Source organism: Vipera berus (genome assembly GCF_964194415.1).
Source record: "Vipera berus genome assembly, chromosome: 1".
Lineage (NCBI taxonomy): Eukaryota > Metazoa > Chordata > Lepidosauria > Squamata > Viperidae > Vipera > Vipera berus.
The window spans coordinates 318,899,497-318,916,160 of record NC_138202.1 but is presented as its reverse complement, the minus strand read 5'-3'; the positions used below and the strand labels follow the sequence as shown (position 1 = coordinate 318,916,160).

At 36.8% G+C, this 16,664-nt stretch overlaps 1 protein-coding gene across 5 annotated transcripts in view; it reads left to right on the top strand.

Moving 5' to 3' along the window:
* Window positions 1-78: 78 nt before the first annotated feature.
* The window catches only part of PIGF (phosphatidylinositol glycan anchor biosynthesis class F), a 55,652-nt gene continuing 39,066 nt past the window's right edge, over window positions 79-16,664 (top strand). For all 5 annotated transcript variants that reach the window (XR_014024516.1, XR_014024517.1, XR_014024518.1 and 2 more), the window contains exons 1-5: window positions 79-184; window positions 1,691-1,940; window positions 3,440-3,531; window positions 7,134-7,250; window positions 15,723-15,831. Coding sequence is in view for 2 of the 5 variants with exons in the window: in XM_081312952.1 (XP_081169078.1) it covers window positions 1,713-1,940; window positions 3,440-3,531; window positions 7,134-7,250; window positions 15,723-15,831 (546 nt within the window). In the remaining 3 variants the exon portion in view is untranslated. The remainder of the gene's footprint in view (window positions 185-1,690; window positions 1,941-3,439; window positions 3,532-7,133; window positions 7,251-15,722; window positions 15,832-16,664) is intronic.

Genomic DNA, 16,664 nt, shown 5'->3' with positions numbered 1-16,664 from the left:
CCTTAACGAACCGGCGGATTGCGGTACGGAAGCAGTCGTGACGTCAGAGCCTGCGGGTGGGGCGGGGTGGGGGGTGGGGTTGAGTGCGGCCAGTTGCGGGCTCAAGGAGAGCGGAGGTTGTTTCGAGGTGAGGCTATGACGTATTTGCGAAGCTTCCCCTGCTAGCATCCGGGGGAAACGGCAGGTAAGCTGGGTCGGCGCCGTTGTCTCAGAAGCCTTGTTCCCTGCCTCTCGTAGGGGCGACCCTGCCGCCACCTGGCCCCGATGTTTTGCCGGAGAGCGGTCTCCTAAAAGCAGGCAGGTAGGTGAAGGAAGGGAAACTGGGAGAGACTTCTGTCAATGGTGGCCTTCTGTCGATGACAAGTCCCCTAATCGACATTTTCAACCCCTACCCATCCGAACGCATCTCGATAGGGCAGGGGTAGGCAACCTCAGCTATGCTGGCTCAGGAATTCTGGGAGTTGAAGTCCATGAGTCATAAAAGAGCCGAGGTTGCCTACCCCTGCGATAGGGAAAACAACTTATTTAAACAAACCTTACAAAGGCGGCCTGAAGTACCTTTCGGTGCTCCGTTTGGAATAAAAACCTGTACAAGTACTCCTCAACTTACCAGCACAGTTGAGCCCAAAATTTATGTTGCTAAATGAGAAATGTGTTAAATGAGTTTTTGCCCCGTTTTATTTTATTTTTATTTTTAATTCCATTTTATATCCCACCCTTCTCCGAAGACTCAGGGCGGCTTACAAGCTTAGCAGTAGCCTTCATTCTATGTATATGCCTGCTTATGACTTACCGTATTTTATGACTCCCCGTGCCACATTTGTTAATAAGTGAAGGGCTGCAGTTGTTAAATTCATCGCCTGGTTGTGGAGTCAATCTGGTTTTCCCCATTGACTTTGCTTGTCAGAAGGTCGCAAGGGGCGAATCGTATGTCCACAGGACACTGCAGCCATCATAAATGTGAGTCAGTTGTTAAGCATCCGAATGTAAATCATGTGGCAGTTGGAATGCTGCAACAGTGATAAGTGTGAAAAATGGTCATGTCAGGTTTTTCCAGTGACATTGTAACTTTGAATGGTCATCATTAAACTGTTGTAAGTCGAGGACTACCTGTATCGATGGGTGTATCTGTTCCATTCTTCACTGGTGCTGGTTGCTTGGAAGGAGATCAGATCTGAACAGTAACTTAGACAGATACATCCTTTTTCTGAGGGTAAGAGGATGTACTTCTACTTCCAGTTCTCTTCATTTAGAATTGAGATGTTTGCAACTAAACCAATCCAGCGCATATGAGAAGTTGGAAAGACCTGGAGTAATTAATGTGGAGTGGCATCCATTCTTATCAACTATTTTAAATATATATTTTTCTTTCATACAGCAAATTTTAACTTTGGAGCTTACTTGTTTTTTTCATTTCCCTAAATGTTATTGCAGGAATATGCTATAAACACAGGGCTTTTTTTCTCATAGAATGCTCAGAACGGAGTTCCGGCACCTTTTTTGGATGGAACCTTGTAGGATAGGCAAGGCGGGTTGTATGACATGTGTGAGTTCCGGCACCTTTTTCTTTTACAAAAAAAGCACTGTATAAACACATTTAATTTCTGCAGGTATGCATTCCCTTCTATACAAAGGAGAATTGCCTTTACTACCAATATTAATATAAATACCTTAATTTGCTTCTCAACAGGTGGAAATAAAAATAAGACAACATGAAAGATACAGAAATAAAGAGACTGCTGACTGCCAATGTCATCTGTATATTTTCTGTTATCGTAACTACTATTGTTCCTTCTTTGTTCTTGAAGAATTTCTCAATCTTGGACACACACTTGACATGGCTGTGCATCTGTTCAGCAAGCGTTGGTAGTATAAATATAATCTTACATATGATTTTAAAGCCATATTTATCTACAAGAAGATATTCTCTTGCCCACAAGGTATGTTATGTTTGATAAAATTTAATTATTGGTATGAGGCATGGATAACTTTATTTGGCATTTTTTGATTCTCAGTAATTTTGTATTTGTTCCAATGCTACATGGAAGATCATATGAAAGAGTAAAATTGAATGAATGATTGTATGCTTTCAGCTCTTTAGGAACATTGTGGTTGCAATCAGAATAACACTCAAAGCTCCATGTCTTCAGTATTATTCCATACCATTTCTCTAACTAAAAAGATAAAATATTCTATAAGTAATTGCTCTCTTAATATTTCTGCTATAAGGAGGCTGATTTTTCTTCCTCTAAATAATGAGGCATACCTTGCTGCTATTTAAATATATTTTTCAGTATTTTGACTATAGAACAATATTTGAATTGTAGTGATATAATCTTATAAAACTTTACTTTATAAAAGTCTGTGTTATATTTCATTTAAAGTTTTAAAAGGAACAATCATATCAAGTGAAACTGCATATCAAATGAAATTGCATTTTAAGTGTTAAAAGGACTCCAATCATATTTCCCAAAGAATGGCAACAAATGGAGAGAGAAGTGGTGGTCCTTTATAAACAGGTTTTCCTGGCATTGTGCCTGGCCACAATATTTTAGGAGTTATGATAGTGCACTCTTGTAGGAAATTTTCCAAGCCCATGTGTGTAAGCTTGTGTGTAGATTTATCTTGCAACAGTTCAATAGTCAGAATATTGTTGTGGAGCTTATAAAAAAAACAAAAGTAAACTTAAGAACTTTTTAACAATTATGTTTAACAACTGTCATAAAATTGATTAGGACACGTGACTGATTTTGTGAAATTTGCTTGCAAAGCTATCCTTAGCTTGTAAATCTGATTCAGACATATTGAATCAGCTGTGAATGTGCAATACAATAGCTGCTACCAGAGCATCTTCCTAACTTTGAGAGTATCACAATATTCACTATGGTATAAAACTAATTCAAATTATAGCATTTCAGTTTTACCAGTTTCAACAGGAGATAGAAACACATTATTAAACCTCTTTATATAAACTTAAAAGAGTTTCAATCTGGGCATTTTGTTTCAGTTGAACATGTTTAAACAAGCACTTTAGTTTAATATTAAAACTCAGTTTTTAAATAATTTACAGTTCAACAATGAGCAACCACTTGCGCTATGCAACTCAGCCTTGTTTTAAACGTCTTACTAGAAATCAGATAGGACTTCTGGCAAGAGAGATATATTCCTGCCTAGGAGGCTGCAGGATGGTGATGGGGTTGGGGGTCAAGCAGAAAGGGAGAAGAGGATATGGTAAATCATTGTCAGTTTTGGTTCTGCTATCGAGAGACTAAGAATTCAAATACTAGTTCAGTGTTAATGATCTAGAAAAGGTTTACAAGGGTTTTAATTTAATCTAAGAATAACTAATCATATACTTTATGTACAAGTGCTTGTCTTCGGTAAAAAAATTATGTATATTGATGGCATTATATAGATATGTATTCATTCTCTTTAAAAGGTGACAAGATTTGTAAGATGCTGTGTATATTTCTTCATATCTTGTATCCTCTTCCATGGAATTATTGTTCTTTATGGAGCACCATTACTAGAGTAAGTATGTCTCTTATAATTCCACCTGGTAAATCAGAAAGTTAAATTTTAGAAATTTGAACTATGAATCAGTCTGGATTTATAGTGTTCCACATAAGACCCTCTAGTAGGGAAAGGTAATGTGGATTTGCTTTTAAATATGTGGTTCTGGGATAATATTAAATATTAATAATGAAGACAAAAATGATATGACTCATCTGCTTAGTGAACTTAGAGTTGATAATAAAAAAAAGTCAATGACAGATAGTTTTGTTTTCCTAGCTTCAAGAATAAAGATGACAGTTTGCTGGTGAATTAAGGTAAAGGTAAAGGTTCCCCCGCACATGCATGCTAGTCGTTTCCGACTCTAGGGGCTGGTGCTCATCTCCGTTTCAAAGCTGAAGAGCCAGCGCTTGTCCGAGGATGCCTCCGTAGTCATGTGGCCGGCATGACGACACCAAAGACACACGGAACGCTGTTACCTTCCCACCGTAGTGGTCCCTATTTTTCTACTTGTATTTTTACGTGCTTTCGAACTGCTAGGTTGGCAGAAGCTGGGATGAGTAACAGGCGCTCACTCTGCTACACGGCACTCGGGATTTCACCTGCCAAACTGCCGATCTTCTGATCGACAAGCTCAGCGTCCTAACCCACTGAGCCACCGTGTCCCTTTTGGTGAATTAAAGAAGGCACTAATTCTAAGGAAGAAGCACAATGTTAGACAAGATAATGAGAAAGAGGACAAATTATGGACCAAATGACATGTAGTAAGATTACCATGGATCGCAAATAGCAGCAACTAATCAATTCTATCCCAAATAGGATAACTATATAGACATGTGGGACAAGGAACTGATGGTCTAGAAAAGAGAAATAAGTATGTTTAGCAAAGTTGAGAGCAATCAAAGAAGTAGAGAACAGATAACCTGGCTATATGTGATCAAAACGATGCAGCAATTCACAAAGTTGTGAAATGAGGATAGTATAGATGACTCTATAATAGAGGTACATAATTATTATTCATGATTTTTACCTCTGACATTTCCTAAGGAACTCAAGATAATTTATACCGGAGTCTCCCCTAATTTTATCCCCATCAATAACCACCCCATAAGATGGGTTGCACTATGAATGAGTACTTAGCCCAGAGTCAGTTTGAATTTGACTTTGGCTCCATTGATCAAAATGACATATTGATAGAAATACTATTTATTGTAGGAACCTGGTTTATTTTAATATATTATTGCCAAGCTCTTAATAGTGTACTGAAATTGTAATTCAATTGTAGGTAGTCCAGTTCTCTATTTTACTGCTATAAATCCATGATAATCCATTGTAGCATAAAGTTGAATAGGCAAAATATAAAAAGATTCCAGAGACTTTGGTGGCCTTAACAAATCAAACAAACGTTTTATCCCATCTTTATTATTTTTATAAACAGCTCAAGGTTGCAAAATATTGAAAGATGAACAAGTGAAAACAGTTCATGAACGTGATGCCACAGGATACATATTAAATCATAAAATATGTAAAGTGTACATATACAGCTGAGCATTTATGTGTCATTTTCAGCTCATTTTAGAGAATTAAGGAAAATGAAAAAGTGAAAAGTGAAAAAAGCAAACAAATGTGTTATTGAGACCTGATCATAATGAGGTCAGTTTAAGGTGAATTTAATCAAACTAAATTCCACTTTTGAAAGTTGCTCTGTCTCAAAATAAGTAAATATGCACTAGCATTGCAAGAAAGAGTGATATGACAAAGAAAACACTAGACACAAATTCCCCCCTCCTTTCCCCAAACCTTCAAGTTGTCTCCGTAGGATATTTATTTGTTTATTTGTTTTCTATAGAGAAGCATTAAAATGTTCTGTCTTTAGCATGCAATCTGAAAAGGTAGAACAAGCCAAAACTGGAAACTTGTTTCTGAGCAGATGTGGGGGTGTCACCCAAACAGGTTTGTATGTCAAAAGTGAAACTAGAGCTCACAGTTTCCTGATTTCTAATCCTGTCTTCAATCACTGGAAACTTTGTACTGTAGTGAAAAATAGCAAGATTTGAACTATTTTAAATAAGAAAAAAATCAGGGTTGTGGGATGGGTTTTTTCATATGTGATCATCCAAATGTCAGTGTTACACCATACATCTTAATTTTTGATGGGTTCTGAGGCAAAATGTTCCAGCGATGTTCCTTCTTCAAATTGCTACTGATGATCACTATATTTACAGCAAAGTAATAAAATCAGAAAAGCACTTTTGAGTAGTGTGATAATCACTAGGTAGAAGTTTTGAGTTTCAGGGTTACGAAAACCCAGTTTTTATATAAGAGGTATAAACTGCTTCAGAATCTGACACTGTTTGTGTTCGGATGTCACATTAAACATTAATCACACATGCCCCAGATTATGAATTCAGAAGGAGATCAGAGACATTTGCTTTTATTTTGTATTTATTACAGCCTGCTATGGTATTAAAATTTGGTAAACATGGATAAATCTCTACTGTGATTTGTTTAGATCTTCATTTTGGGTGACAGCGATACACAACTTTTTCTAGGCCAAAAGCCATAGTTGAATTAAATGGGATGTTCGGGACTACTTTCTAAAAACTAAAAGCTAAGCTAGAACAAACCCCAAATTTCTTTTCTTTAATTAACTTCTTTAATAATTAAATAATGTCCCTATAAAGCTATTAATGTACATTAAAATGCTATTTCTAAAGGATGTCATTTATTCACAAGATTAAATTATGAGTCAATAACTTTTTTTTGTGGTCAACAGAATGCATTTCAAATGCATTCTCTGTTCAGTAAACTGAGTAAACTTGAACTAAGATTCTTTGATGAATCCATTTTAATTTTACATCCATTGTATCAAATTTTACATTTTTAAAATATTTCCTTATTAGATGTTCCAGTTCTGTAAAATGTGAACCATCAATGTCCTTAATGTCAACTTTAAAAACATTCATTTTAAATATAAAAATTATATTTCAAACATCAAATCCATCAAGTATCTGGTCCACATTAACATGTTAAAATATGCTTAAGTTGATTGTATCACCACTGTTGTGAATTAGAGAGAAGTAAAAAAAATATTTAAGCATTACAAAGTAATTGTATTCCAGATTCTCCCCACATCTTCCAATAGAACGTTTTGTGTCTGATTGACTTTTAATTTTAATTAGAATTTAATGTAGTTAATATATTAGTCATTTTTCAATAATTTCCTATCCCTATTTCTCTTATTATGTTTAAGTTATCATTTAGCCACAAATTTTAGAAATTTCTGGAGCTATCCTGGGGCTCAGAGGTCTCAGGTTATAATGGCTTTCATTTATGCAACTGAATGATCTCCAAAAAGCAGAATGAATGTTGGTTACTGTTTAAGCATACTAGTATGTTGTGATTAATTGAACTTCAAAGCAAAGGTTCCCAGTCTTTTGATAACTTTTCCAGAGGAAGAAAATAAGGATTGGGCAAACCCAGAGAAAGGCTAGGTTCATGCCTACTGTAACCACTTTTCACATGGCGTCTGAACACAAAGGCTTTACAGTTTATCATTCTTACTTTTTCAATATGGTTATCAAGATAGGCCTTTAAAATAGCTTCACTTTTTTTTCCAGGTCAGTCTGGGAGACCTTTTTATTTGCAGTTCTTTTATCCACCTTTACTACTTTGCCCTGCTTATGTTTGCTGGGACCAAACTTTCAAATATGGCTGAGAGTGTTCAGTAAAAATGGGTAAGTTACATGCAGTTGGAATTTGCAATGCCATTGGTGCAGTTGAGATTAGGTACTTCTTTAATAGTTTAATCATAGTGAAATAATGGCCATATTTTTATCTGAGACATTGCATAGAAGGCTTCTACATTCTGGCTTAGCACAGGGCTTTTTCAACCTTATCACAGATTGTACCACTTTTAGGAGATGACAGCATTTGAGTACCACCAGTGCTTAGCAAGGTGTCAAAAACTTGATGACTGGGAAAAAAACGGGGGGTGGATTTTGGGTTTTACTAGTTAGATTCATTTGTTGTTATAGAAATGGCTAGTTTATAATATTATGGAAAAGTAAAAAGTTGAAGTTCAATGTTAATGCTTCCTTCTACTGCAACAGAGGAAGTCGGAAGTCAATGCCTTTTCTTTTTCCCTTCTCCACCTCACTTTTTTTTCCTTTTTTCCTCCCCACTGTGTCCTACTATTTGTTTTTGTACTTTTGTATTTTATTCTATAATCTAATAAAATGTTACAAACTGTAAAAAAAGGGGGAAAAGTACCATTTTTAATTTATTCGGTGGCAGTTCCTTTGCTGAATCACTTTTCCTTTACACTGACAAATGTATAATGAATTTCTCAATACTTATTAATATGTAGCACTACCTTGATGGTCATGTGGCTGCTCGACCCTCCCTCTCCCCCCCCCCCCCTCTCTCTCTCTCTCTCTCTCCCTCCCTCCCTCCCCTCATCCTTTGCTTGCAAAAGCCCCTCTTTCTCTCGCATACACACACTTCCCCCCAAAAGCCTTTCCTCTTTGCCTCTCACACACACCTCCCCAAAAGCCTTTCTTCTCTCTCTCACCGCTTCTCTGACAAAAGCTTTGTCTTCTGACTCTTTCTTCGACATCTTTTTTCCCCCCTTTCCCTCTCCTGCCAAAACTGCCTCCTTTTATATCCTCTCCTCCTTTCTCTTCCGGATGTGCCAGAAGTGCTGATCCTGATCCTTTGTCTCGGCCCAGCAGCCCTGCAGTTCCTGATGATTCTCTCACGGCAAGTCCTGTGCTGCGCCATCTTAGCTCGTTCCCTCCCCCCGCTACACTTGTCTAGGCTGGGAAGGGTCGTGTACCACTTGCCAGGTGCGAATGTACCACCAGTGGTACACTGGCACCTGGCAGGCGGTACACGACCCTGCCCAGCCTAGACAAGTTTAGCGGGGAGAGGGAATGAGCTAAAGTGACCATGCATACCACTGGTTGAAAAGCCCTGGCTTAGCAGATCCAAGAAGTAATCTAATGCAGATCTGCTCAGTGGTTCCTCCTTCTGCCATCAGAAGTAATTACAATTGTGATTCCTCTTCTCCATCATTTATTTGAAGTAGAATCTCTGCCTTTTTTTTATCTTAACAAGCCAGAGTTTATTGCTGGGTTCCAGTTCTGAGTTTTTAAAAAAACAAGCTAGTTCCACCAACAGGAGGCACCAAACTGCAGAAATCAGTTTAGTGCGGTATTTGAATTAGGCTTTAGCATTCAAACCTTAAATTGTGATGCAAGAACAAAAGTGCATCATAATTTTGGATATGACTGGCTTCTTTTTACTAACCACATGTAAGATTACAACTGTTTACATCCCAGAGTTCTGAAGGAGCTGGCAGATGTTACCTCAGAACCATTGAACCATATCCTTCAAAAATCCTGGAGCACCGGAGAAATACCTGAGGATTGGAAAAGGGCTGATGTGGTTCCCATCTTCAAGAAAGGGGGAAAAATGGACCCAGGAAACTACAGACCAATCAGTTTAACATCAATACCTGGGAAGATCCTAGAAAAGATAATCAAAAAACAGATATGCAAACAACTAGAAGCAAACAAAATCATAACTAGTAGCCAGCATGGGTTTGTTAAAAACAGATCATGCCAAACCAGTCTTCATTCTTTGATAAAGTGACTAAACTAGTAGACCAGCAAAATACTGTGGACATAGTATACTTAGATTTTAGTAAGGCATTTGATAAAGTAGACCACAACCTACTCCTTGGTAAGCTAGAAAAAGGTGGAATAGACAACACCAGCAGATGGATCTATAGCTGGCTGGCAAACCGTACTCAATGAGTAGTCTTCAATGGCATGGAGGGAAGTAAGCAGTGGGATATCACAACGTTCCGTTTTAGGTCCAGTACTCTTCAGTATCTTCATAAATGACTTAGATGAGGGAATTGAAAGGGAAGTCATCAGATTTGCAGATGACACCAAACTGACAAGAGTAGCCAACACCTCAGAAGACAAACTCAGGATCCAAAAAGATCTTGACAAACTTGAACAATGGGCCCTATCCAACAAAATGAGTTTCAGTGTGGAGAAAGGCAAAGTTAGTTTTACATTTAAGCAGGAAAAATCAAAGGTACAAGTACAGACTGGACAAGAACCTGACTTAAAAACAGTAACTGTGAGAGGGACCTTGGAGTCCTAGTAGACGATCAGTTGACTATGAGGTAGTAGTGTGCAGCAGCAACCAAAAAGGCTAATACAGTCCTGGGTTGTATAAACAGAGGCATAGAATCAAGATCACGCAAAGTACTAGTACCGCTTTATAAAACCCTTGTAAGAGTACACCTGGAATACTGCCACCAATTTTGGTAACCATATCACAAAAAAGATGTTCAGAGTTTGGAAAAAAATTCAGAGAAGAGCAACTAAGATGATCAAAGGCCTGGAGACTAAAACATATGAAGAACGGCTGTGGGACATGGGTTTGGCTAGTCTAAAGAAAAATAGTGGAGACATGGGAGCAGTACTCCAGTATTTGAGGGCTGCCACAAGGCAGAGGGGGGTCACATTCACCAGAGCACCAGAGAGAAGGACGAGAAACAATGGTTGGAAACTGATCAAAGAGAGAAGCAACCTGAATTAGGGAGAAACTTCCTGACAGTGAGGACAATTAACCAGTGGAACAGCTTGCCGCCAGAAATTGTGGGTGCTTCATCACTGGAGATTTTTAGGAAGAGACTAGACAGTTACCTGTCTGAGATGATATAGGTTCTCCTGCCTGAGCAGGGGCCTGGACTAGAAGACCTACAAAGTCCTATCCTATCCTATCCTATCCTATCCCATCCCATCCCATCCCATCCCATCCCATCCCATCCTATCCTATCCTATCCTGATTAACGACAATGAATACATCTAGTTGCATGGTCATACTGGACAGGTGGAATCCACAAGCTGAGGGTTTTTGCACCATTTTTTTCTTAATTCTAAACATTCTCATTCTTTGCAAATTTAGCCAGAAGTGGAAACAAGACATTGGCTCATAAGATAACAGTCTAAATAGCTTTATACTATGCTAATTAATTCCAGTATGTACTCATTGTTTATTTAATATATTTTGTTTTCCTTTTAAAAAAATCTACTGTTTGAAAAATTGTTCCTAAGAGTTTGGGTTTGTATCTTGCATCCTTTCAGTAATAACTGTCTTTGGGGATGAAATTTAATAATTTTTATATATTTTGTTAATAGTCTCCTGTTAAACATAAACATGTAAAGCTAGGTATATGCTAAAGTACCTCAAATGCCCTGTTCTTAGCAACTTGACATTCAGTTGAAAAGGTCAGATCTTGGTGTAGAAACAATTTGGTTAAATGAGCCTTGAAATTCAGCTTGTTGGATCTTCTCTGATCATCTCTTTCATGTGCTGAACCCATTTATCATAAGGCAACCCATTCCTCCTCCCAATTCACCTGATTAAAATGGAAAGATTTCCTTAAAAGTTTATATACTCTTCCTTGAGTAGATGTGATGGCTATGCCTTCCACATTTACCCAGCTAGCTTGGAGGTGCTGGTCTGTGTAGATAGCTCAGGAGTTACGATGTCATGTGACTGTGACAGCAGTCCCAGCATCTTTTCACGTGCCTACCTTTTTCAAGACATGTGCAGTCTTTAATCAAGAGAGTTACTCTCTTGGGATTTCTGTCTATAGGTGAGGAAATTGCTTAAAAGAAACCCAGTGTGTCTTTCTTGTTTTGGGGAGCCAGACATTAGTCTTACCAAACTAAAGCAAACTACTTGCATCATTAAAGATATATTCAGGGAACTTTTAGGAAGAAGCTGTCTTGATCCTCTTCCTCCCAACCAAACTATCTAAACTTCGCAGTTTCTTGCTCTTCTGGAATACATCCTCTCCCTCCTGGGAATCTGGACTACATTCCACCATAAGAATAAATCATGAAATAAACAAAAACCCTGTTCAGCACTTTGTACATTTCATCGCTATTTGTGTTGTGGACAAGCATCCACATGTTACTGTATGCTGGAAAGTAGCACTGCAGTGATTTCTTTAGTGACTTTTCATCTAGACGGCATTCACCCATGTCAACTATACAACCCTTAATTAGTCTCTCAATTATTTTGTATGCTTCTTCAGCCAATGCAAGATGATAATTTACCCTATAAAAAGCTTCAGTGGCTTTTTCATTTATAGTTTGAAAAGCTATAAAAAATAATGTTGACTTCTAAAAAGCTCATCACATCTATTTTTAAAATACTTGATTTCTTTTTAACTCTGCAAGTTTGGTCTGAAATGATACTACTGCTTAACTGGCACTATAATATTATGGTATGTTTTCGTTCATAACAATTAATGTAATATATTGTTAATATCTATATATTTCAGGGAAAGACATTTTTTGTCACATTTTGATTCTCATTTGCATTTTTCCCAGTTTCCGTGGAATAGGTTCCTTTGTTCCATGAGTCAGAGAACTCTGTGATATGTCAGATTCATTTTTTTCAGCATCTTTAGACCTAGAAGATGGAGGTGTGGGTTGAGAAAGCAAGTTGCATAATCTTTTTGCTTTAAGCCAAGTCCATCCTTAAGTATAAGAAAGATATAATATACATTTTCTTTTATAAAATATTAAATTCTAAAACAATATCAACTTGAAATAAAATTTAAACATCTAGATTTAAAAAAAATATTGCAAAGAGGATAACAAATGTACTTTTTTGTATTTCTGTGTAGGCATAGCTTTGGGATTTCAAAGTAATGGTTGGTTGGATGATAATGAGATTACAAAGATTATAGCATGTGTAACCAAAGATAGCTAGTAATAGCAGTATACGTATAATACAGTTTAAGTATTAAGATGAACTGAGTTAATTTCTGAAAACACATTTTTCCTTAAACCTGAACCTTAGAAGAATCTAAAAATGCAGGGTTACACAAGCACACATTCCATTAGCCATCACACAGTGGCATGACATGTAGCCTCTGGAAAACTCCCTTGTACATTTGTGAGAGTATGATAGTGAAAAAAGGCAAATAACATCTTAGTATTATTAGGCAAATAGTTTTGGCTTCATGGAACTTCTGAAAGATCTTGGGGATTTCCAGGGATCTGGAGACCACATTTTGAGAACCACTCCTACAAAACATCAAACACTTAAGTGAGAAGCATCTCTTTTTTGAGTCAACTAAGCATTGTGGTGGTAGTTTTGTTTATCACATATACAGATTGAATTAAAGCACCTGCAGAGTGTTTAAGGACAAAAATATTGGTGCCTGACTCAGTCCTTGTATTTTATATGTATTTGGTCATCTAATTTCTGCAAGTGATAAAGCACTTTAAAAAGTTCAAAAACAAATGGCATTGAGAGCATAGTAAAGCAAAAGTGAAAAACTATATAAGTGAAGAGAGTTTAAAAAAGCAATCATGCTTTGAAACTTCTTGGAACACTAGTAGACATGATCTCCTAAGTCTTCTTGGAGCTGGGAGTTCCACTACTTGGCATTGGAGCAAGTCAGGGTCCTTCATATATTCCATCATAAGCACCTTAATAAGGGATGTACATAAGAGTTTTTCCAGCTAATTCAAGAGAGAGGTCCTTATTCATCATAGGCAAATAGCATCATTTTATATTAATATAGAGAAGAACATACTCAATGCTTGTACGGGTGTATTTTGTGACAGCTGTGCTGGCTCCAGAAAGTCAGCTTATATATGGTACAGATTGCATCTCATCTTTTGGGCCGGAGGCACAGAGTTACCAAAGTTTCTTCCTGCCTACCCAATATGTTTTCCTAACCAGCTATTTTCTCTGGAGTGGGTGGAATAAAACTCAACCAATTTTAATTAAAAACCCAACGGCTGCTGTTAAATAAGCAGAAATCCCCTCAGACCTGAGGAGGGAGACAATTGCAGAAAGCAACAACTCTGTTGCTTCTTCACATAAGTGCTATTCACAGTTTCCATAACATCTGACAAGAATATAGGTTTCACCTGTGTAAAAGTACGTGATTTGAATTATTTCTCAGTTGTGAATTTAAATTCTCAGCTTGTGAGTCTTTTGTTCCCAGCTGAACATAACTGCTAACATAATGAAGAAATTGCAGTATAGTCCAAATGGCTCCTGACCAAATCTAAAATTAATTAGTGAATCTTGCTATGCATGTGGAATTCCTACATTGCATCAGTGCCTCTGAGGATGGGATTCTCATCCAGTTGACAGATTCTGTTCCAGTAGTTTTGCTGAACAGAATATGTGTCCCAGTATTTATGATGCAGCATTTTTGCAATACGGTTTTCAACTAAGGCACATTTTTTACTTTTTTTCCTCAGAATTGTAAGTAATGAATATAAAATTTGTGATTTTGATCTATCAAAAATTTTGATCCATCAAGTCAATGTTGACTCTTAGCGACATTTAGCTATATTTTCCCCATTTGTCAATCATTTTATATATCCTATCCGTGTTGTTTTCTTGGTTAAATACAGGAAGGGCTTTTTATTGCCTTCTCCCACACAGTATGAATTGATGTCTTTATTCTGATGATCCTCCTCCTCCAGCATCTTCCTATGTGGTTGACCTGGTAACTTGGTTATGTTTAGTGTTGTTGGTTTTATTTCAGCTCATACTTTTTAAAATTTATTGTTTTGCTCTGATGTTTTCAGTCTTGTTTTTATTCTCTGTTAACTGCCCAGAGTCATATGTTTGAGATAAGCAGCCATAAAAAAAATAAATGGATGAACAAGTGAATGAACAAATTAATAAACAAATGGAAAAAATAATAAATCTTTGCTACCTCAAATAAGTGTCTGTTTGCTTTAGCTCCACAGTTAACATGACCTTCAGGCTTTGAGTGTCCCTGCTGGCAATATATATTCTTGGCATACATTTCTGACTTCCTGTCCTCATCCCTCACAAAAACACCATCACAATGAGGCAGCACAATTGGGGGCAGGGTGTTGTCTGGTTTATGGTTTACTGCATTGTACAAACCCAAATAAAAGTTGTTTTTATTCAGTTAACCATGCATTAGTTATTGAGCCAATCTAAGCATAAGGATAACTAAAATTTTACCCTTCAAGGCAATCTCTGGAATAATTTTCTATAACGTAGTACAGTCATTACATCAAACCAACATTTAGTATATGGTTCATATATTGTCTCTTTTTTCCCAAGTGGCAGTTCCTTCCCTTTTTTCCTGCCTATACAATTGAACAAAATGCCAGACTTTAAAGCTTGCCTTAAGCCAAAAAGAAAAAAAGCTGGGAATATACAGAAGGATTATTTTAATGATCAGCAACGCAGAAGTATTTTAACAATAAAATGATATGGTTCTTAATTGCATATATTGCATGATTTATTTCCTCAGGAAGATCCAATAAAACAGTAGGTGCATATGGAAATTTTTTATTAAAAATAAAAAAAAACAAAATCTCCGACCATTTTATCCTTTTTTAGAAAATAATGAGCCGCACCGGATATATAGAATACTATTTGAACAATTACATTTTCAGTATGGAAAAAAAATCATACTTAAATTACATAATTACCACTTGACTCCCTTGCTAGCACTTTCATTATCTTATTATCAACATAGAATTGAATAGATTCAGAGTTAGTAAGAAAAAAGAGATATTGCAGAAATTATCCTGAGGGAGATACAAAGTTTTCATGCTGCAGGAGGAAAAAAACATTTCCATAATCAGCAGAAGTAGAAGTGCTCCTTAAAGCACTTCAGAATAGATATTTTGCCAGGATGGTAGTTTATATTGTGACAGATAGTTAATGAATTTTATAATGTTTATAAGTAACATTAAAAAGTAAAACTATTTTTTTAATTATCAGCAACAAAACAAATTATAGTTCAATCTAGAAGCATATGAAGACTTCAGATTTCCTATGAAGTCCATATTTTGGACTTCATCAAAAACATAACTTATAAATTAATATGACTAGAGAAAAAATAGAGGGAGTTTATTATTATTCTTTGGCAGATTATCCTGACTGATGAATCCATCTAAAAAACATCCCATTAAAGATGAGTGGTGATGGAATATTAAAATCTAATTTTGAAGTACAGTAATAGATGGGAATCTGCAAAAGAGTAGTACATATTTTGTAACATTACAGTCTTGCATAGATAAGTCAAAGCTATGGGAGAGTAAACAAATCAACTACTAAAGAATACACACTTTTAAAGATTAACCTTCTTTCTTTTTTAGGGCTATGTCTATCTGGGATAACAATCTCCAGATTACCACAATATGCAGTGTGGTGGGAGCATGGCTTGGAGCATTTCCTATTCCACTGGACTGGGACCGTCCATGGCAGGTTGGTTGCTCTGTCTGTTTTATATAAATTGCATAAAACTGATCAGACCAGCTCCATCCAGTACCACATTTAGTTTGCAATTACCTTACTCCCTTATAAAAGCTTATCAGCAAAGTACAAAGGGTCTTTTCTATTTTTCCTTCTAGCATTTTCTTTTCATACACTGGTGGTCTTTAAGATTTAATTGTAATTCCATTGTAAAGAATGTTGAAAACAACATGGTAGAATATTTTCTCTAACAAGCTGGAAGTGGATGAAGCCACTTCCTCAGTGTGAGTTACGTGGTTGCCAGAATACTTCAAGATGTACTCAGTGCAAACAAGGCCTTGCTGCTTGCTAATGTACAGTTAATGACTTTTTTCAAGTTCAAGCAGTAGCCAGTCAGCATCCAGCCCATTAATGTGATGGGAGGCCATCCCCACTTATGCCATCTGAGAATGTGTCCTGTGGTGTGCTGCTACCTTCCATTAAAAGCACTTAACAAAATGCATTTGAAATGGCTATTGGCTTCAGATTGATCTTTGAAACAGCCTTAGCTGAGCCACCCTGTGCCGAAAACATGTTTTGTAGTTTTCCAACAAGGCCTTAAGCATTTTGCTGCTTGTAGGAAAAATGAGAAGCTGGCAGGATTGCAGGACCAACTGTACATTCATCTGCCAACATTACTGTTGGGGAAGGGTGGAGAGAATAAAGTGATCTGCTAATAATGTAAAGTGGATTAAAATGTTCTCAAAGCAGAAAAACCCGCAGCCAGAGAATAAAGGTATTTGGCATTAAAAGCATTCTGAATCTTGCTAGATTGAACAAAATGTCTGATGTAAATAAATGTAGTC